Source organism: Python bivittatus, unplaced genomic scaffold (genome assembly GCF_059951505.1).
Source record: "Python bivittatus isolate LINGU-HERP-01145 unplaced genomic scaffold, Pbiv_v1 ctg000070_np1212, whole genome shotgun sequence".
Lineage (NCBI taxonomy): Eukaryota > Metazoa > Chordata > Lepidosauria > Squamata > Pythonidae > Python > Python bivittatus.
In genome coordinates this window covers 47188215-47210334 of record NW_028277034.1, presented here as the reverse complement: position 1 = coordinate 47210334, position 22120 = coordinate 47188215, and the positions used below count along the sequence as shown (strand labels likewise).

The 22120-nt window shown below is 38.5% G+C and overlaps 1 protein-coding gene across 3 annotated transcripts in view; it reads right to left on the bottom strand.

Annotated features, from left to right (window-relative positions):
* Positions 1 to 22120, bottom strand: part of MAPK10 (mitogen-activated protein kinase 10) — a 95588-nt gene that overhangs the window by 11379 nt on the left and 62089 nt on the right. For all 3 annotated transcript variants that reach the window (XM_007420706.3, XM_007420707.3, XM_025166884.2), the window contains 2 exons: positions 15885 to 16067; positions 11937 to 12061 (listed from right to left, as the gene is read on the bottom strand). In XM_007420706.3, coding sequence (XP_007420768.1) covers positions 11937 to 12061; positions 15885 to 16067 — 308 coding nt within the window. The remainder of the gene's footprint in view (positions 1 to 11936; positions 12062 to 15884; positions 16068 to 22120) is intronic.

The window sequence follows — 22120 nt, the reverse complement described above, 5'->3', positions numbered from 1 at the left end:
CAGAGTCATTGCTTCTAGGTTAAGCTCTTGACACAAAACCATAGGCGTCTTCCTCTAATGCTGATTTATATTTTTAAAGTTCCTGGTCCCCCTCTCCAATACTTATGGAGCTTATTCTGATATTTCTGTGTCCTGATCAGATATTCGGACACAAAATAACTGCAATCAAATCTTTCTCCTTCTGTTTAACTTGCTGCTCCCTGAATGCATTTGAATTTCTATTGTATTTCTGTGAAATGGGGTCTATTCTGCATATTTCCAACCTGATCTGAAAGATCAGAAGAAAGCCGAAAAGTGTGTTGAAAATTTGGAAATGAATGAAAAGTGCAATCTGATACATTTCTGTTTAAGAGTACAACAGAGTTCAGTTGACATCTTGATGTGAACAAAAAGCCAAAAAGCTTGTCTTATGAATCTTTTGTGGTAATTCCTGGACTATAAATATCTTGTGCACAGGAAAGAGATTTATTTTTATTGTTGATGAATAAAAAATGATATTTTAGGACCAGACTTCTTTTTAAATAGACTATTTAGCTGAGCTCAGATATCACTGAACACTCATATTACAAAATCTTGCAGCCTATCAAAATAGCAAGGCTTGGCCAATTAATGTATTAATGATTTGCCTATAGTCACTGGAATATTTGATCCAGAAAGGTAATGCCATGCAGCCAAAGCTTTACTTCCTAAAATTATTAATCCAGCCAATAGGAAGAAGGGTGGAATAAGGGAACAATGTGGGATGGATGGTCCCACTACCAGATTAACAGCTGGCTAAAAAACCACAGTCAATGCATGATCTTTAATGGGTCTATGTCCACTGGTATGTGGGGTAGGGGGGAAGTACCTCAAAGTTCTGTCCTGGGTGAAGTACTCTTCAACATCTTCCTAAATGACTTAAATTGGGGAATAGAAAGGGATGTTCATAGAATCTGTGAATGACACAAAGCTGGGGAGGATTGCTAACACCCCAGAAGACAGCATCAAGATTCTAAAGCATCTTGATAGACCTGAACATTGGACCCCATCCAAGAAGATGTTCAATGTTGAAAAGTGTAAGATTCTGTACTGAGGCAGGAAAAACCACATGCACAGGTACAAAATAGGAGGTACCTGGCTTAGCAGTAGTACTTTCAAGAAGGACCTGGGTGTCTGGGTAGACCATGAATTACTGCAGCTGCCAAAACAGTCAATGTGCCACAGCTGCCAAAACAGTAATTGCAGTTTTCAGCTGCATCAATAGAGATATAGTATCAAGTTCACAGGAAGTGATAGTACCACTCTACGCTGTTCTGATTGCACCATACCTGGAATATTGTGCCTACGTTACTGTGGAGATCACATTTTGCACTGTGATCTCCACAATACAAAAAGGATACTGAGGAGCCTGAAGGAGAGTAAAGTTAAGGGGGTACATGATAGATGTCTTCCAATACATGAAGGAATGTCACAAGGAAATCAGTTTGGCTTTATTCTCCAGAGGCCTCAAGGGTAAGATGAGAACCAATAAGTGGAAGCTTTACAGGGAGAGATCCAAACTTGAACTAAGGAGGAATTTCATGACTGTGAGAACCGTTAAGCAATGGAACAGCCTGCCTCCCGAAGTTGTGGGCACTCCATCACTGGAGGTTTTCAAGAAGAGACTGGACAGCCCTCTGTTCAGAATGGTCTGAGGATTCCTGAACTGGACTAGGAAATATCCAAATGTCAAATGATCCTTCCAACCCTAGGCTTCTATGATGTTAAGGATAATTCATCTGTACCTGCTTCAAAAGCCATCCATTGTGAAAAGCGGCTCCCAATTTAAAACTGTTCATGATCAAGGCAAAGGTGCTTATTTGTTTCATCACAACTTTGACAATGCTTATTTTAAAACAAGTGGAAAAAAGGCCAGCTTTGAAAGGCATAGCCACAGACAGTAAAAAGCTCGGTGGAAATTCTGTTTGTAAGTTACAAAAAGAAGAGGAAACTGCACAAAGAAATGCCCCATGCCTCATCTATACTTATGCACCCAAAATTGTTTGGCTTCATCATGTTCTTATTCTAACACAGTACAGTTGAGAAAGTTCTAAACAGTGTCATGGCAATCTTAGTTTCATGACCAAAAAAAAAAAAAAGACAAAGGAATAGGAAGAAATAAATTTGTTTTCAAAAATGTTCACATTTTTTTCAAGTACAGTGGAACCTCAGGTTATGAATTTAATTCGTTCCGTGACTCTGGTCGCACCCCGAATTGGTTGCAACCCGAAGGAAATTTCCCCATAAGGTTCAATGTAATTACCGTTAATCCGTTCTGGCGTGGAGGACAGGGAGGCAGCTATTGCTTGGAGGGAGAGTCCCCCTCCCTACGACCACGTGTCAGGGGCAGAAAATGGCCACGGACCACATGTCAGGGGCGGAAAAATGGCCGCGGACCATGTGTCAGGGGCGGAAAAATGGCCACGGACCACGTGTCAGGGGCGGAAAAATGGCCGCGGACTGTGTCACAGGAGGGAAAATGGCCGCGTATCCTGCTCGTATCCCGAAGCAGAGTTCGCAAATTGAGGTAAATTTTTGCAGCTGGAGCTGGTCGTAACCCGAAAAGTTCATTAACAGAGGCGTTCGTAACCTGAGGTTCCACTGTACAGGTTAGTTCCATCCCATTTCTGTATCAATTTGCAATGTCTACATAAAAATTATATGCATTTTTGTACAAATGTCTTCCTAATATATGCTTTTATAATGGAATGTCAGTTAATTTATGCATACAATTTCCTCTACATGTGAATGTTTCTATACTTTTTTAAAAAAAACTGGAAGTCAGAATAACAAAATTTGGAAAAAGAAAAAAGAAAACCAAAGTTCCCAAATACGTTTGTGATATATGAATTAAACTTGTTAAAATCCAAATCAGAGAATATTGCTCATTTGTGGGCATACGTGAGGATTTAGCTCAGCTCATCTACTGGAGATAAGCAAGAGATTCAGGTTGGGAAATATTGTAGGTCTGTGCCATTATATTTGTTTGTCACTGGGCACATTGTCATGAAGAATGATGACAATGAGATCTGATTGAAAAGAGATATAATGATTAAAATTGTTATATTTATATTTTTCTTAGCTATGTTCCTATGCTTTCAATAATCACAGAAAATGAGCAACACAAGTCCCCTTAGATCCATATAAAATAAAACTTCCTCTAACATCCTGGTGAACCAATGCTTGTAAAATGCTTGATATAAATATAAATGCTTATATTTCCTTGAAAGAAAGCACTAAAAAGACATAGAAAGCAAGCATAAGAATGCTAAGGAATAAAAATAATGATGGAGCAACATCATATAACCACAACAACAGACCATATTTTGGTGCTCCACCATCTTTCACAAATATACACCTATAAAAAGAAATCCTCCCTCTTCATGGCCTTCTAGGTTTTAAACATGCCTTTGACTCAATTTCCAGAAATGCCCTTTGGGAAATATTAAAAAGCACAACTACTGATAGCTGCCTCCTTTTTCTGATACCAAAAGTATACTCCAACACCACCTTTAGGGTGAGGTGTAATCCTCAAGGGTCCCTCTCTGGAATAGTAAGTGTTCGGAAAGGAATGCAACAGGGATGTATTCTTGCCCCCTCTCTTTTCAACTTATATGTCAATTCAATGGTGGACCTTCCTCATAACCTGGATTTCTACATTCCCAAATTAGTAGGGCACAAAATCTCAATACTCTTCTACGCTGCTGCTGCTGTTGCTGCCATAATTTCATAAATCCCAATACAGCAGCAATATTTTGATACTGCAGACAAAATCAACTGGTTCTTAATTTTAAGAAATCTAAAATTCTGATCTTTGCTAAGAGAACCACCCAACAATCCTGGACAGTAGAAGGGCATAAAATAGAGCAGGTTATTGCATTTAAATACTTTGGGTGGTTTTCTACTCTAAAGGCATCTGGAATGCACACCAGAATCATGTAGTGTAGCTATCCCTTAGATCTTCAAGTACTATTAAGCACTTCTTCTACACAAGCAGAGGACAATTAATCCCTGAAGCATTAAAACTTTTTGAGGCCAAATTGTTGGCCCAAATCCTTTACGGTACAAAAGTGGGGATTTATGTGAAGAAGGATGCACTGGAATCAGTGCAAACAAAATTCTTGAGATTAATCCTCGCTGCACCCAATGGAACAGCAAACACTCAGTTAAGGTTTGAGACAGGAATACCCACAACCCAGGAAAGGACCTGGAGGATGATGATAAATTACTGGCTGAAAATCCAATTCTTTTCAGTTAGCCTGACCCCTCTAGTTTTAATGGATAATTTTCCTTCTCCCTGGTAACAAGCCATGGAGCAGAAGTTTCCACACCATTCCTAATTTCTGAAGGGTATGACCAAGCCATACAACTGCTCACCCAAAGAATAAGAGATATGGAGATCCAGGCCAAAGTTAATAACTTGCCCCAACATGGCAGAAATTAGATAAACAAGGGCACTTGAGAACCAGCAAAATACATACAAAATCTAACTTTCCCCAGGCTGAGGATAGCACTTTTCAAACCAGGCATAATATCTTGCCATCCTCAATGGGGAAAGGCAGATACTCCAAAACCCCATTAACTGTGCATATCTTCCCATGTAGTGACAAGGAGATTAAATCCATTTCTCACGTACTATTACATTGCAAGTTCTACAGAGATATTAGGTCTGCTTACATTTTGCCCCTAATATGTAAATTCCCAGGAAGGCCAGACCATTTCTATGTGAATAATCTTCTAGAAGATTCAAAATCCTTCATTACTTGGGCAGTAGCCAAATTCTGTGTTGCCACAATGAAAATAAAGCATAACTGGTCACAGGAATAACCACTTCTGTTCTATTCATCATTTCAGGTTCATTATGTGTTAGTTATCTTTTTTTAGTTGATATGTATTTTTATTTCATAGATTTTAATATTTTAGATTTATACTTGTAAAGCTAATTAACATACCATTATAATAGAATATGTTACATTTTTTATATTATATTTACTGTGAACTGCCTGGAGTTGCTCCTTAGTGAGATGGGTGGTGACCAAATTTTAAATAAATAAATAAAATATATACAGTACTGTGCAAAAGTTTTAGGTAGGTGTGAAAAATGCTGTAAAGTAAGAATGCTTTCAAAAATATATATTGTAATTGTTTATGTTTATCAATTTACAAAATGCAAAGTGAGCGAACAGAAGAAAAATCCAAAACAAATCAATATTTGGTGTGACCACCTTTTGCCTTCAAAACGGCATCAATTCTTCTAGGTATGCTTGTGCAGAGTTTTTGAAGGAACTCAGCAGGTAGGTTGTTCCAAACATCTTGGAGAACTAACCACAGATCTCCTGTCGATGTAGGCTGCCTCAATTCCTTCTGTCTCTTCATGTAACCCCAGACAGACTCAATGATGTTGAGATCAGGGCTCTGTGGGGGCCAAACCATCACTTCCAGGACTCCTTGTTCTTTATGCTGAAGATAGTTCTTAATGACATTGGCTGTATGTTTGGGGTTGTTGTCCTGCTGCAGAATAAATTTGGGGCCAATCACACGCCTCCCTGATGGTATGGCATGATGGATAAACATCTGCCCATATTTCTCAGCACTGAGACACCATTGATCCTGACCAAATCTCCAACTCCATTTGTAGAAATGCAGCCTCAAACTTGCAAGGAACCTCCACCATGCTTCACTGTTGCCTGCAGACACTTATTGTACCACTCTCTAGACCTTCAGTGAACAAACTGCCTCCTGCTACAGCCAAATATTTCAAATTTTGATTCATCAGTCCAGAGCACTTGCTGCCATTTTTCTGCACCCCAGTTCCTATGTTTGCATGCATAGTTGAGTCACTTAGCCTTGTTTCCACATCGGAGGTATGGCTTTTTGGCCACAATTCTTCCATGAAGACCACTTCTGGCCAGACTTCTCTGGACAGTAGATGGGTGTACCTGGGTCCCACTGGTTTCCACCAGTTCTGTGCTGATGGCACTGCTGGACATCTTCCAAAGGGAAGTAAGCATGATGTGTCTTTCATCTGCTGTATTAAGTTTCCTTGGCCGACCACTGCATCTACAGTCCTCAGCGTTGCCCATTTCTTTGTGCTTCTTCAAAGAACAGCACATCTTGAAACCCCTGTTGCTTTGCAATTTTTGCCTCGGAGAGACCTTGCTGATGTAGTATAACTACTTTGTGTCTTGTTACTGTGCTCAATCTTGCCATGGTGTATGACCTGTGACATGACACTGTCTTCCACAACCTCACCTTAATAGCAGAGTTTGGCTGTTCCTCACCCAGTTTTTAGCCTCCTACACAGCTGTTTCCGTTTCAATTAATGACTGTGTTTCAACCTACATATGAAATTGATGATCATTAGCACCTGCTTGGTATAATTGGTTAATCATACACCTGACTCTAATCCTACAAGATCCCTGACTTTGTGCAAGTGTACAAAGTGTGCAAGTGTAAGAATTGATGGTGGTTTGAAGCCAAAGGCTAGTCACACCAAATGTTGATTTGATTTAGATTTCTCTTCTGTTCACTCACTTTGCATTTTGTAAATTGATAAACAATTACAATATATATTTTTGAAAGCATTCTTACTTTACAGCATTTTTTCACACCTGCCTAAAACTTTTGCACAATACTGTATCTGTGTATGTGTGTGTGTATGTATATGTACATACATATGTATGTATGTATGTGTGTGTGTGTGTATATATATATATATATATATATATATATATATATATATATATATATATATGCTAGTATCTTACCCATTTGATTTTACTTTTGTGTAGCGTATTTTTAAATTTTGCTGATCCCTGGCCAAATAAACATTCTTGTTACTGTTACTTATAAGCTTTAACACTTGGGGCCAAAATGCTGGATCTTGACAGATAATACCACTTGGTCTTGGTCCCCCAGGACCTAATGAACATAACACTGATGCAAATTAGAGAACTGTGAATAAAAAAATAACATCATATTTTGTAGGAAATGGTCTTCACCACAAAGTTTCAGTGACTCCAATAGAAACAGTGAAAATTAAATAAGACTTGTTCAGACATCATTGTAGTTACACAGCTGTTACACAATGGCCTCTATTCCAGGTTTACAGCAACTTCCACAATCACTATAGCACTTTGGAATGAGTATTGGCACAAAGGTCATCTGTATTCATGGGTTCACACATGCTATATTTATACAAGCAATTGCATCATATCGACACCCTCCCAGAGTAGCTTGATGGTAGATAGGAAGGAAGCTGTAAAGGACACCAGTGTCATACCAGTATTTCTATTAGCTTGGAGGGAGGAACTTCAACCAGCATTTTCAACCAGACAAAACTGGATCCTTTCCAGACTAATTGCTACTTGGGGGTAAGGTGGGGGGTAGTTAAGAGAGAGGGGAAAGGAGGGAGGGAAAGGAATATCAGAAACTGGGGTGGGGGGAAGAAATATGGTAACCTATTTTGGATCTTGGCCCCTACCCCAGCTTGCTTCCACCTTGCTTACAATTGACATCCAGCCTCAAACGTGAAGGAATGTGGTCTTTGGTAGACAAAAGGTGCCATATCTGGGCTGCACAAAGCCAGGTAAATATTAGATGACAGCAAAGAGAAGAGGGCAGAGGGCTGAAGATTTTTGCTGCTATTTAGTGGGCATGCAGATTTTTGCAGCCCAGTTATAGATCCTCCTGATCTAGGAGAAGACAATGCTCTCCAGTCATGTGGCTCTCTCACCCCTACCATCACAATTATTTTATCTGACCCATCCTATTTACATCCCTGCTAGTTATTAAAGGATGGTAGATCCATCCTAAACAGTCATTGTGGGAAAAGGCATCAGGGAACAGAGGGTTTGAGATGACAGATTTACATGAAGAATATCACTTGATCTAATTGTTTGTTTCTAATAATCACTGATAGACAAAAAGAATGCATTAAAATACTATTTTAAACAAAAAGTAAAAAAAAAAAATGCTATAAGATCCTGAACAGCTACAGTAAATCAAACTAACATTCAAGCCTTTTTTTCTCATCTAAGGAAGAAATCCTCAAACCTTTATAGCTTATAGAGTTAAGAAGCACCAGTACTCAATTACAAAGGGACTGACCTTGAACATGCTCCAAAAGCCATAATAAAGCCATTATATGTTCAAATTTGACTGCTAGAGCTTTGAATGGTTCAGCTAGGTGGAGCCACATTACACCAATTTTTACAGAACAACTTTCCTTTGTCTATTCATTATTCAAAGCCCAATTCAAAGTGTTAAAGTCTCCATTAACTAATGCGTGAGTCCTGGTGACTTTACAAACACATCCGTGTAATTGTCTTAGCAGTAATATAGATATGGTTTGCCATTGTCTTCCCCCCAACTTCTAGTCTAATCTACAGTCTTGCTATTCCCTGAGAGCTCCCATCCAAGTAATAAACAGAACCAATGCTGCTTAGCTACCAGGACAGGCAAATTCAGCTGAGGTGGTACCACTTACTGAGATGAAATGCTGATGTTTATCTTTAAACCCTTAATGACTCGTGCTCCAAATTCTGAAAGGCAGCGTTTCTACTATACTATTCTGTGTTTAAGTTAAAAATGTTTATCTAAGGACATTCTTTGAGCATGAGGGTAAGTTCAAAGCCCCCAAAGAAGACAGACTCTTTTTTTAGAGGCATCCAAACTTGGAGCATCATGCATCAACATTATGATCTATTTGATGAAAGAGTAGGTGGTCAACTCTATTAAATGTCAACTCTCTTGTGACTGATTTCTCCTCCACCCCCCTCCCCAAAAATAAGATTAAACTTCAGATACAGGTAAATAAAAGGTTAAGGAGAAAATTCCAATCTCTTAGCAATTCTAATGGAAAGGACCTTAAGGATTCACTCATGGGGAACAATCTGCTGGAACAAAAAGAAAAATTCCCTAAAATTATTTTTCAGAGATTTTCAAAGTTCTTGGGTTTCCCACCTCAAAATTGAGGAGCTGTTGTTCTATTCATTTTTTGCTATTAGGCTTCCAAAATTTGTGGAATAGTTAGAAAGGTCTTCAGAAACTATAAAAAAGATACTGGGACCAAGACAATGTTGCAAAACCTAAAATATAAGAAATAGAATTACTCTATTACTATATGCTATGGGCATATTACAATATGCTAAAATAAATTATTGGAGGCATCTGATAATTATTAGCCACATGCATTCATGCATGTGTGTGTGCATGCGCACACATGCACACAAGTCAGAACTGTGGTCAGCTGCTCCACAATTCCTGGGTCTCATTGTCAAAACACACTTGCAGGCTATACCCATCTTTCCATACAGCTTCTCATCACCAAGGGCAGTTAAGCATCTCATAAACACCAATGAATTCACTTCCAGTGCAACACTAACACTGGGAAGGATTATGAGATTCTCTGCAGGGGGTCCTATGAAGCTTGCTGTGATGCATTGCATCTCTTGTAACTGTGTACTAACACCTGACCTTTTGCCCCAGAGGGCAAAAAGAGGGTTAACGATGCTTAGATGGTATTCAGTACAGAAGAATAACTGTGATTGATTCCCTTTCTTACTGGATAAATTATGGATGAGGAATCTTCTATCTTGGTGTAAGCACCAGGATACAGAAACACTCAGTTAACCTTCCGTTACAACATTATAAGTTGAACATATTGACATGCCATTGTATGGGCATATCCTTAGAATAATTCAGGCAAATGATCTGACATCCAATTCTCTGGACCGCAATGAGGGGGAAGCAGGATCATCACCAGTGATACTGAAAAATTGCCTCCCTGAGTCACCTCCATCCATCAGCTGTCAACGTGTCCATTAGGCATGTCCTTCCATCAGCTCAGCTGAGACTATAGTAACCTTGGACTCCTGCTCTGCTTGAACCATTTTTATGCCCATTGGCCGGGGTAAGCACTTTGTAAATATTTTTGTTTTTGAGATTCTTCATATATTTCTGTTTTTCAACACCTTTTCCATTTGTATTTTGCCTTGTAGATTGGAAGCCCAAGAGCAGGGATTGTCTTCATTTTTTAAAGCCACTCTGAGTCTTTTATGAGAAGTGGAAAAAGAAGAAAAAAAAGGGGGGGGGAGTAGAAAAAAGACTAAGACACTATCCCTTCCCTCATTTAAGTCCTTCCTTTTCCCCAAGGTTGGCATTTCCTCAGCAAATTGAGGGCATCTGTTTGGGTCTACTCATAGCATTCTATCCCACCTTCTACCAGCCCCCTGATCCCTTTCTTGCCACTCATTTTTTGGGATGGTTTCATCCCAGTAAGTGGGAACAACCTGAAGCTATCTGAGGATGAAGGATGACTCATGGCAGCAGTAAGCTGAAGGGAGAGGACACTACCAAAATATGAGAGACAGACAGAGAGAGAGAGAGAGAGAGAGAGAGAGAGAGTGAGTGTTCCTGGGACATGTAGTTTTCCTTAGGGCTACTGATACTTATCAGGGGCTACTTGAAACCTGGCAAACTTCACAGCTGCATGCCACATATTGGCAAAGAGAGGAGTCTTGCTTCTGTTTGTTCCCCATGAAACACAGTCCCTTATGACAGGGAAGAGGGCTTGGCGATATTACCTAGGCGTGACTGTGACTGTCTTGCATTAATGTTGAGCTGTGTAAGAATCTGGAACTTGTGATTGTATCATAATTCAAGCCATGAAATGAAAGTCTTGGTGGACTCATCCAGGTGCACAGAAATGAAGAGGCAAATGCAAGAGATGCCTGATTAGCTTATGTAGAGTCAGGCCAACTGACCAGGACAGGTAACCTTTTCAGCAGACAAATCCAAGCTTTTATTCTTATTCTGACAGCCAAGGATCCAGTGAGAAGATAATGGTGCTATTATTTTGTTTATTTTACTATTCTTATAGATTGCCATACTCTAGCAAGAATTCCAGCTTGCCGAAACGTATTTTTATTTATTTATTTATTTATTAAATTTTTCAACTGCCCATCTCCCCCCAATAATATCCATTAAGAACAATACAACCAATATATAAAGTAAATTGAAACGATCTGCTGCTCCACTAGCATCTAGTATTAGCAAGTCTCTGAGCTAAAACCCTACAAACCAGCTCAGTCTTCATCACTTTCCTAAGTGACAGAATAAATTTCTGGGGTAAGAAACTCCAGAGGGATGAAACTATTATTAACAAACGTGTTTCCTGCTCTCCAAACCTCACCTGGGGGAAACTCTCAACATATCAACTCAGGATGTGCAGCCTGGACAGGCTGGTTCCACATGAAGGAGATGTTCCTTAAGGTATCTACGTGCTAGGTCATTCAAAGGAGGGGATTTTTAGCATTTTTCTTATATTGGTAGGAAAAGGTCCCCCAGCTCTACATTTTTTTAAAAATGCTAAGTCTTTATGAGTCTTATGATTTTTTTTGTTTGCTTGTTTCTCATCAGAAAAGTGGCATAAATTAATGCTACCATTAATTGGCAATTATGCAATGAGGCAGTTTTGGAAATCTAAAGTGACAAAAGTGAAATCTAAGGGTGACAAGAAAAAAAAAAAGTGGTTCAGAGTCTAGGAAAATGGTTCCCCACCTCTGCCATACAGGATCCTACTTTTTGACATGCCAGCTTTTGTGCAACTTCTAGACCTATTGCAGGCTGGTACTAAGGTCTGCTGAAAGTAGCAATTTAGAACAGAAAGAGTGTACTGTAAACCCCTTTAAGACTTTTTAAAAAATAATGGGAAGAAGTACACCAATATTTTAAAATAAAATAAAATAAAATAAAATGTGGCACTGATTAAGAATTGGCTTAGAAAGCAATTTATTCTCCTGAAAAGAGCTGCTGTTCCTAAACACTGCAGTGATAAGAAGAAAACAAATAAAAAGGGAGTTCAAGGAATGTTAGTACATTCAAAGTTCTAATTTCAAGGTTGGTGCTCTACTTACCGCCTCCACCTCTGCTGGGTCATACCAGACATTGATGTACGGATGCTGTAAGGCTTCATCCACTGATATCCGTTTGGCTGGGTCAATCACTAGCATCTTTGATAAAAGGTCCCTAGCTTGGCTAGCTGGAGCAACGAAAACGGAAAATGCATCAGTATAGGAAAACAGGGATGGAGATATGACTCAGAATGCCAAGTTCAGTTTATTAAGTCAGCGCATGACTTTAGGTTCCTGACAGTTTTATATTGCTTCGGTATGTATCTCTAAAATGTTTTGCATAACAGACTGTTGTTAAAAAACAAGAAAATTGATAGATGGTTCTGTTAGATCTTTTGGAGGCTAGAACTAGCATGTTTAAGTTGAAGCTGTTTATAAAATTAACATTTTAGAATATCTTCCCTAGGAACAAAGGTAATTTTTTTCCATTTTCCATTTTGTTTAGTTCATTTCTTTTTTCTACAGCAGTTTGGAATTTTTATTTTTCAACAGTTGCATTGAAATTTCTTCTAATTTCTTGTAAAATAAGCATTTGTATACAGTGTTGTCTAACATACACATTTTTAAATGCAGTTTTCCTTTGCATATTGTTTTCACTAAAATATACAGATGGGTGTGTGTGTATCATTCATTTCTACTGAAGAACTATTTTGCAATATTGGGACAAATGCAAATTTTGCAGGAAGTCTGAGTTTCAGTTCACATACTGATTATGGGTGAATTTTTGTTGACTATAAGCTAAACAAAATTTTCCTTATCATACTGTAGAAAACATTTATGCAGCAGCTCACCACTGAGTAAAATTCCTGCAGTTTAAACATCACTTATTCTGATGCAATCATGTTATGGGACTGGTTCACACATTCATCTAAGTTAAAAGTCTCCTGGAGAGGCTATTATGTTGTGTATTTCAGTAGACAGAGTGGTGAGTATGTTTAATATTCATGGGTGATGTGGACAAGCAATGCACACTTTTGTATATTTGCATCTCATTCATTGAATCATTCCTCCAAAACTGACAGGTGGGTAGCTATGTGAGACCATCTGTGCTTTACAGAAATGATCAGTTAGTAACCATAAGTGATAACTGGCTCCCATCTCAATTTTTTGCAGTTTTACTCTCAAAACAAGAAATAAGCTCTGTTGCATTTAATAGGACAAACTATTAAATAGGTTTACTATGAATTATAGTCAACATCATATAGACTTTGGAAAACTCCTCTGTACTTACTTATTTAAGGGATGTGGACTAAATTAGGCATGTATCTATGCAACTCTGAATTTCCCCACATGTAGCAGATAAAAAGTCTCTCAGACTCATGTTGGGTGGTCTCCTCATATAAATTGATATTAAGAAACACTTTTCTATGGATTTTTCCCATGACTTCTCACTCAAGTTTTTTTAAAAATAGAACTTCTTTCAAAGAATACAATTGTGGGGATATTCAGTGACATAAGTGGTATGTGGTGCTTTTGTACTTATTTAATTGCAAGTGGGTAAGGATGTGGAAGACTTTGCTTGTAAATCTTCTCTCCAATGATAATAGCTTTCATGGCTTTCCATAGTTTAACTAAATCTCCAGGGAAGATACTAAGAGGAAATTCCTCCCAAAGGGTTCTTTTCAGAGTGGAAGTGCGAGCAGCCAAGGAGGCTTCAGAAAGATGAAAAAATGTGTACCAGATCGCAGCACCTCTATTCCTTCCAAAATACCCCAAAGAAATTCAGAAATTCAGAATTCAGAAATTCAGAATCCTGAGAGAAAAAAGAAAAACCAAAACCTCTTTCCCAGAGAAGACAACTTTGGAGAAATTGCAAGACCGAATCTAGTTTATTATTAGGCGTTATTGTTAGTAACCTAACCATATACTGTACTATTCATCTTCTTCAATAAGGCATTTAATAGAGAATTATCTTCTTTAAGTCATCTGGTAAACTAAACTTCTCCCTTGGTACTCACACTCAGGAGTGCTATTATATTTCTTTGCAAATTTCCCTGATGGTTCCATAAGCTCAGATTTGAAAATAGTTCAGATGTGCTGAGAAAGAATGAACAGATCTGAGTAATGTGGCTCATCGTTTAAGAAAAGAGCTTGTAGTATGAACTCAGAGAAAAGTGGTATTAAAAAAAGACAAAATAACATTAAAAGCCCAACAGGATATTAAAATGGTTCCTTCTATGTAGCTAATTGTTGCAATGATAGAACAAAAGCAGAGATGTTATCATCTGGAAAATAAGATCAAACATGGCCTCATTAAGAAGTTGATTTCTCTCCTGGAATTAGACTCACATGGGAGAGATCAAGGACAATCATGTTGTTTAACTGTCTTTGTTGCCCTGCATGAGACTGAGGGTAACTGAGCCTACTTTTCTTGTGTAGTTGTCTGAAGGATTTAGAATCCTGGAAAATATGTTCTAGGTTACACAAGAAATCATCTCAATAAACTAGACTTGGTGCTGATGGTTGTTGGTCTCAAACCTATGGAGGGGGAGAAGGCTGACTACACTCCTCTGTATGTAATTACAAAACGAAAAACCTTGTGGGTTTTGTTTTAACTGTGAGCCACCCAGAGTCACCCATGAATTTATAATGCATCGTAGAGACATTGTTTGCCAAAGTCAGTTGTTACACACATTTCTCTTTTAGTGCTTATCAGATAGAGCACCTACAGCTTTCCAAAATTTAGGGCCTTACTATGTCTATAACTGGCCCTGATTCACATCTTAATTGAAATCAAGTGTTCTTGTTTCAAACAAAAGGAGTACTAATCTCTTCCCCATGTGCAACATCAGGCAGAAAGAGTTTCTCATGAGATCAAATGAGTTTTAAATGCAGTTTAATACAGAAATGGAGTAGAAGAGATTTAAACATATATTTATTTCAAAATCAGTTAATGCCCTAAGCTACAACTTCCACAGTAAAAAGACAGATGTTCAAAATGAAACAAACCAGAAAGAGAGTCCATCACACTTCTCCAACTGGTGCCAACAGGTGTGTTAGAACTGCAACTCCCAGAATTCTCCAGTCCCAACACATTTGGAGAGGTCTAGATCAATCTGCACATCCCTGGTAGTCATGTTTAATTGTCCTAATTGTCTTTTCTTAGATACTAGGAGTTGTAAGTTTTGGATGAAATATTTTCAGAAAGAGAGGATGGGGGCAAAATAGTACATGTTGAACACATACATTTGTGTGGCAATTATATTTCCCAGTGCCGCAGGACACTCTCACTACTCCTTTAAATTTATCTACACATTGCCAGAGTTTACAAAGCCTGCAGCCAGGATGTCCATACAATTTTGTCCACACAAGGATGTAAAAATAAGAAAGAAATTATGGCCAGCAGCAGCAGCATATATGTATGTGTATGTGTTTTGTGTATGCATAATCATTGCCTCTCACAAAGGAAGGGGAGGAGACAAGAAAAAAATATGTCATAACTGTTGACTGATGCCATCATAGTGTCCACGGGGTATCAAAAAGTCAAGTCAAGATGGCAGACACAACTGTACAAAGACCTTCCCTTTAAACAGGCACAAGGCATATAAGAAAAGTTGCCATCTTGACTTTTTTGATCCTACCTGGCCGATGCAACAAGTATCACAGCTTAGCATTTTCAAACATGGTATGTAAAACACCAGTTAGATCATTTGGGGCACATTTGAGTAATGCTGGAAAGAAAGTGAATGAAATTTTTACAGTAATCCTCTCCCTACGTCACAATCAGCAGAACCTCAAGATATATTTAGCAGACCTCCTCCGACATCAGACAGTACACTTACTAAAGCTTAATAAGTCCAGGTCTGGTCAGTGCCTGGACGGGAGACTGTCTGGGTGATCCCATATAGGCTCCGTCATGGCAGAAGGCTTGAATATAAATGTAATAAATACATTTCTAATGCATTCATTGCACTAGTTCATGCATGTTTCACACATCACTGTTGTTCTTACCTTTGAGTTTGTTGTGTTCTGAATCAGCTGGAAAAAGAGAGTCTGGGAAAAGTTTAGGGAAAGTTAGGCCAGCGTATTTAGGCCTGTTTTCCACATAGTTCCGCACTGTGGGCTGGAGTTTCTTCATGAATTCTGGGCAAGGGGTTCCCAGCTGTTCAATTACCTTATTCCACTGGTCAATATCTGAGCACAGATAGTTAAGGAAAGAATTGCTGCAGAATCCCAGCCCCCACCTTTTCAACCACTCCAAGCTGCTTTTCAATTTTGGTATCTTTGGCGTTTAAAGATAACAAACTGGATTCAATTTATGAAAAATCTGTAGTCCATGCTTCCTTTCCAGAGTAATATAATATCAGAGCAATATCATCCATACCAAAATTAAGATCAGTGACTGGGAAATGAAGTTTAGGTTACTCCCGCTGATTTGGATACAGGTAGTGCTCACTCACCGACTGCCTTGTTTAATGACCATTTGAAGTTGTAAAAAAACGGTGTAAAAAAACCAGCTTTGCAACCAGTCCTCACATTTATAACCATTGTAGCATCCCGTGGTCACAGGATCGCCATTTGTGCGCTTTACAACTGGCTTCTGACAAGTAGAGTTAATAGACAACGTGGAAGTAAAATTGCAAGTCGTGGTCACGTGATGTCTCACTTAATGACCACAGTGATTAGCTTATTGAATGAATGGGAAGTGACATCATAAGTCTGACATACTCATGTGATTTTCTGCTTAGCGACTGCACTGCTTGTGACACAGATGCCAGTCCCAATTGTGGTTGCTAAGCGAGGACTACCTGTATAGGAATGCAATCTGATTCATACATTACCTTTGTGGTTTGAGTGGCGACTGGACCATCAACACCAATCAGTTTCTGATTGTTACCTCATAATCTATTTATATGTGTTGGGATGGCCCAGATAGCTGAAACATCTAAAGTACTTTTTATACCAGTATCTGCAGCCTGATGGAGGTGAGTACAAGACTCCCATGATTAAAATATCTGCACTTGATCAAGATGGATGAACAACAGTGGAGTATAACTCTATTCAGACTACCTTTTTGCAGCAGTATCCTAAATGTGTGTGTGTGTGTTTTCCTTATGATTGTCAGTATTAATTGTTATCAGTAGTTGGCGATGTAGCTGTCCTGTTATTCCAGCAAGATACTTCTGTTTCATGGTAACAAAGGAAACCCATCAAAGACAATGAGTCTGCATTATTTCAGTAGGTCAGGAAAAAATGCACATCAAGTTTGGCGTATTCCTTAGCACTGTTTTTTTGTACTGAACAAAATCCAAAGGAGTAAAAATATTATCACCTCTTTTGTAAGACCTTGATGCAGAAATAACTTTAACCATACTTCACAAGATACCTTATATTATTTAACAGTGTGTGTTCTTTTAGGAAATATGATGCTGAATAATGGAAGAGAAGCTTCTACAAAATCAGTCCCAGTGGATACAAACACAAGTTGTTCAAATACACACATACATATACATTCCATTCATTATATGCCACAGCCACAACCATTATACAGGAGCAGTGTGCATTCTAAATTCAGATGTGATCTACTCCTGCTCTCCGAAACAGCTTCACATATTATCCCTTGCTGATCGCTTTCCTAGAATTGCCTCCTGCTAGAACACATCCTTATGGCCATATCTCTCATTTCCATAAATTCATCATCAGAATTAATTTTTCCAAAGAAGCCTTTGACTCATCCCCACAGTGCATATACATTATTGCAAAGTATACATTGTTTAAAATTTTAATTACACATTCTTTCCCTGCTTATTCATGCCATTTTTCTGTAGTTTCCTGTGTCTACATTTCAGGGGTCTTTCATATCTATTCCTTGCAAAGTACTATATGCAGAACTAGTGCAATCAAACAAATGAAATTATGAAATTGGGATACCAGCTTAGACAGCCATAAAAGGCGATTATAATATGGTTATCAGTGACTGAGAGTTATGATGGATCAGAGAATGCTTCTAGATACCAGTCATTAGGGAACTGTGGGAAACATCTGCTGTCTCATATCCTGCTTATGGACTTCCTAAATGATTGGCTACTGTGGGATAGATAGATGACACTAGATTAGACTAGTCTGCCGTAATCTGTCCCATTCTGATTTAAAACAAAAAAAGTTGTATTTGAAAAATAATAAAATATGAAAAGCATGCAGATCAAGGCTTCTGGATCTCTTTCTGGATCTCTTTCTGGATCCCTTAATAATAGCCTTGCTCTTGAGCATGCAACTGAAAGAGGAGGAGGAGGGTGGGGGGCTTAGAATGGAGCAACTGCCAACATTCTGAGCCCATTTTCCAATATGACACATCAGTGTTCATGACCGTGCAGTTGCTCACATGTTCTAGGGTGAGGCTCATCATCCCTCCACTTAATGGTTTATGACTACTTATGTCAGTGGGTGGGTGGATGGATGGTGGGGTTGGGGGGGGGAGAAAGCTTAAGGATGACACTTCTTGCAACTGTCTGTAACATTATACCACAAAGGCAAACATGATTTATTTGTGAGAGACGCCAGAAATCCTCCAGAGCATATGAGATAAGAACAGAGGAGGAAAGAAAAAGCCCAAGGAATGTTAGATGTGAGTGAAATGTACAGCTCACAAAACGTTAGTCAGGTTTTGGTTTGAACAATTGGGATCATTGGGAAAAATTGGGATCATTCAGATGAATCCTTGTTAAAGGTATAGACGAACTAAAAGATGAGATGAATTTGAGTCCAGAGGTGGTCACTGATAGATAATCTATCAAGCAGAAGATCCACAGCTAACTTCCCATTGTCCCCTTCCTCTGCTCTCCTCCTCCTTGCTGCGTAAGCTTATGCCCTTTCCAAGTGCAGTTTTCCCATAATATTAGATGAAAATATATTGTGCTATTGCACTTGGCTTACCTATTTCAATTTCTAATTAAGAATCCTCTTCCAAAATACTATTTATTTCTGATATAAGAATCATTCATTTAGAAAACCCCCAGTAATTATCACAGACTACAACAAGATCGTAATAATGGTTCGGTGACTAATCTCGAAATATAAAGGTATAAAGCTTGTAAACTTTCAACAAACAGCTATTGCAATTTAGCTGACATAACACTAAGTGTATCTGTGCCTGGAAAAACGAGCTATCTTTTTTTAAAAAAAAAACAATCTTCTTCAAGGATATATGCAAATATATTGTTATAATTGTCTAGGCCAGCTTCTGCCAATGGAGCAGTGTTCATGGATTGAGAGCACAACAGGCGGAAATGAAAGCATAGCAACTTCTTAGATTAATAAAGAACAATCCTCAATTTTTATCACTATATGAACTGCAATAATGAGATTTGCTAAGGTTAAGCAAGGGATGGATTATTTTAATAAAAGAATGGGTACAAGTGAGTTGTTTGTAAAGCATAGTGACACATGAAGCCAGTTCAGATATTGGATATTCAACAGTACCAATTCTAATCAATTTTTCTCTTTGAGAAATTCACGTTTTATTATCATAGATATCTATGATGTGTACCACACAGGAGGATCACTGAACTTTATAAATGTCCATTGTGGCCTGTGGTCAGTAACAGCCTGCATAGTAAGAGGGGAAAGCACATATCCAGAAGTTTAAGATAATTCCAACTTGTGGTTACTAGTGTGGTGAAGTGGCTAACAGAGCAGGCCCAAGAGCTACAACCTAGAGAATCTCAATTGGTGGAACTGCTAGTATTTCCAAGTTATAGAAGAAAGGTAGAGGGGACGTTTACTGTAATTCACAATCTCCACCCAAATGCCTTCCATGTTTAGTCAAATCTTGTTCTTCCTTTAGCTTTCTATTGGAAGTAACTAAGAGACCCACTATAAAATCTAATGTCCTCTCCTCTAATTTTTTTTCAAAGAAATTCAGAAGTTGGCTGCAGTACAACCCAGATTATTGCATCAATTCATTATCTTATCCCACACACATACAAAATCTACACCAAATACTCTGGCTGCTTACAATAAGTGGGAAATATGGCTCTGTCCTAAGACTTTTGCATCATAGCTGAGATAGGGCTCTTTCTGTGCAATCTTCAAAGGCTTTTGACCTTAATAGGGTCAATCATGCACAATATATTTCAAGAAACAGATTAAAAGAAATCACAAATAATGTGACAATATCTACAGTTTTTTCTATGGGTTTTTCTCCATATCCGGGAAACAGGGCCAGAAGTCCATTTTAAACAGCAACAGGGACAAGTGGGTAGGTGAACAATTCTTCAACCTGACCTAGTCTCTGCCCCCTCCTTTTCCACTCTATCCTGATAGGTAGCTTTTTTCTCCAAATGGACTTTAGTCCCAGAAACATAATCTCTGGAAAAGAATTTGGGCGACAGGGAAGCCAGAAGTGGAGAGAAGAAAGTAATACTTTGGGCTGCCTTAAATGATTAGCAAGATGTGGCATTAAAGGGGGACTGTTTAATTCCAGAAGTTCACATGTCCTTATGAACACAGTTGCAGATCTTAACTGGCTCACCATCATCACCATTCCTTTTAAAAGCAAACTCAGGTGCTTGATGAGTATGGACTGAAAAACGGGAATAAGATAGAATTTCTATGTATGAAGAGTTCTATCATATACAGGTGTCAGGCCTAGCCCAAGGAACTCCTGGAGACCGTGCAGGTTCAATCAGCAAGGTTTATTAGCTAGTGCTTGTTTACAGAAATCTTCTCAGACTGCCGGCTAGTTCCCAGGAACAGGAATTCACTATCTCCTGGAATGTTAGGGGTGCGTCAGCTTTCACCTCTTATCTCCAGCACGTTGCTCTGGAGACGAGATCACGTTCTTTACCCCCCTTCCAGTCCCATGCCATGCCATCACAACAGGTTTCTAGGCATGACAAAAATAGGAGGCTGCTGAAACAACCTGGAAAAGACCTGGAGGCTTCTAGAATGTTAAAAATGTCAGGGGGAAACTGGGAGGTAAGAAATTAAAAGGAAATAACCAACTCTAGTACCTAACAGTTTACAGTAAATACCCTCATGGGATGTTATGGATTGTATATTGCGAAGATAAAAACCACATGATTTTCCCAGGCACCATTCATGCATGGATGGAAAGTCTGCTTTTGCAAAGGATTTATTGCCCTTTGTCCCTACTGATCCAGCCACCCTTTCATTCTAAGGCACCTTGGACTGATATACTTGTTTGCAGACACTGGACCATAATCCTGAGTCTGGACATCAAATAAATTTCATCTCTATGGCAGTTTGCTCTTTGTGCAATAGGAAAATCACATTCTGCATGTGCTAGAACATAGTTTATTTACATTGTGGTTTATTAAGCCAGGATACTTGGGTGATCTTTATGTACCAATACAGAGAGCTACCACTCACTGTTCTGGGACAGGCTGTTCTGATATGTAGCTTGGATATGTTTTCTTCTCAGGTGGTCTGGCCTGGTTAATGATGCAGAACAGAGATGAAAAAACCACTAGCAAACTATTCTAAGGACCCGAAGCCTGAACCTTAACATTTGAAGAGAAGAGAAATCAGTTCTGCACACAGTATACAAAATTACAGTCAACAGAAGTAGTTTTTGCAAATAAAATAAAATCTGTTAAGGAAAGTTACAGTGTAAATGAGAACAAAGGAATAAGAAAAAATGTTGCACAGCCTTGTAGGAAATGCATACTTAATGGCACTTCCCCCCCACCCTATTTGTATAAAAATACCAAAACAATTAAGAGTGAATTTCAAACAAATCATCAGCTGTTAGTGGCTGTTTCTAGGGAGTTTTCTATAGCAAATGCTTTTAATGGTTTAATTATAGAGGCTCTGTGAACAAATTTTAATAAGTATGCAGCTGTTTGAAGGAAACTAGGCTTTTAAAATGCATTATCTATAGGACATTTTTGGTTAGGTTTGTCTTTTCTTTTCTCCTGGTAATTTATTTGAAAGATTTTTTTTTTATATTAAAAACCTATTCTATCTGCTTAACCACATAGGAACGATGACTGCATCCACAGCATATTAAGGAGAAATAGGGTGCCTTAAACATAAGGGGGGAAAGCCCAAAGAAAAGGTGAGAAATCCTTATGATTCTGCTATAGTTATGTACCAAATGGAACCATGGAAATATTTTCAGCAACAAAAACATCCAAGTTTATGTGTCTCTGCTGCAACACATCAGTTCAAACAGAAGTATTGTAAGGGCCCATTGGTGTTTGAGATTTTATCCCCTTCCTTTTTTG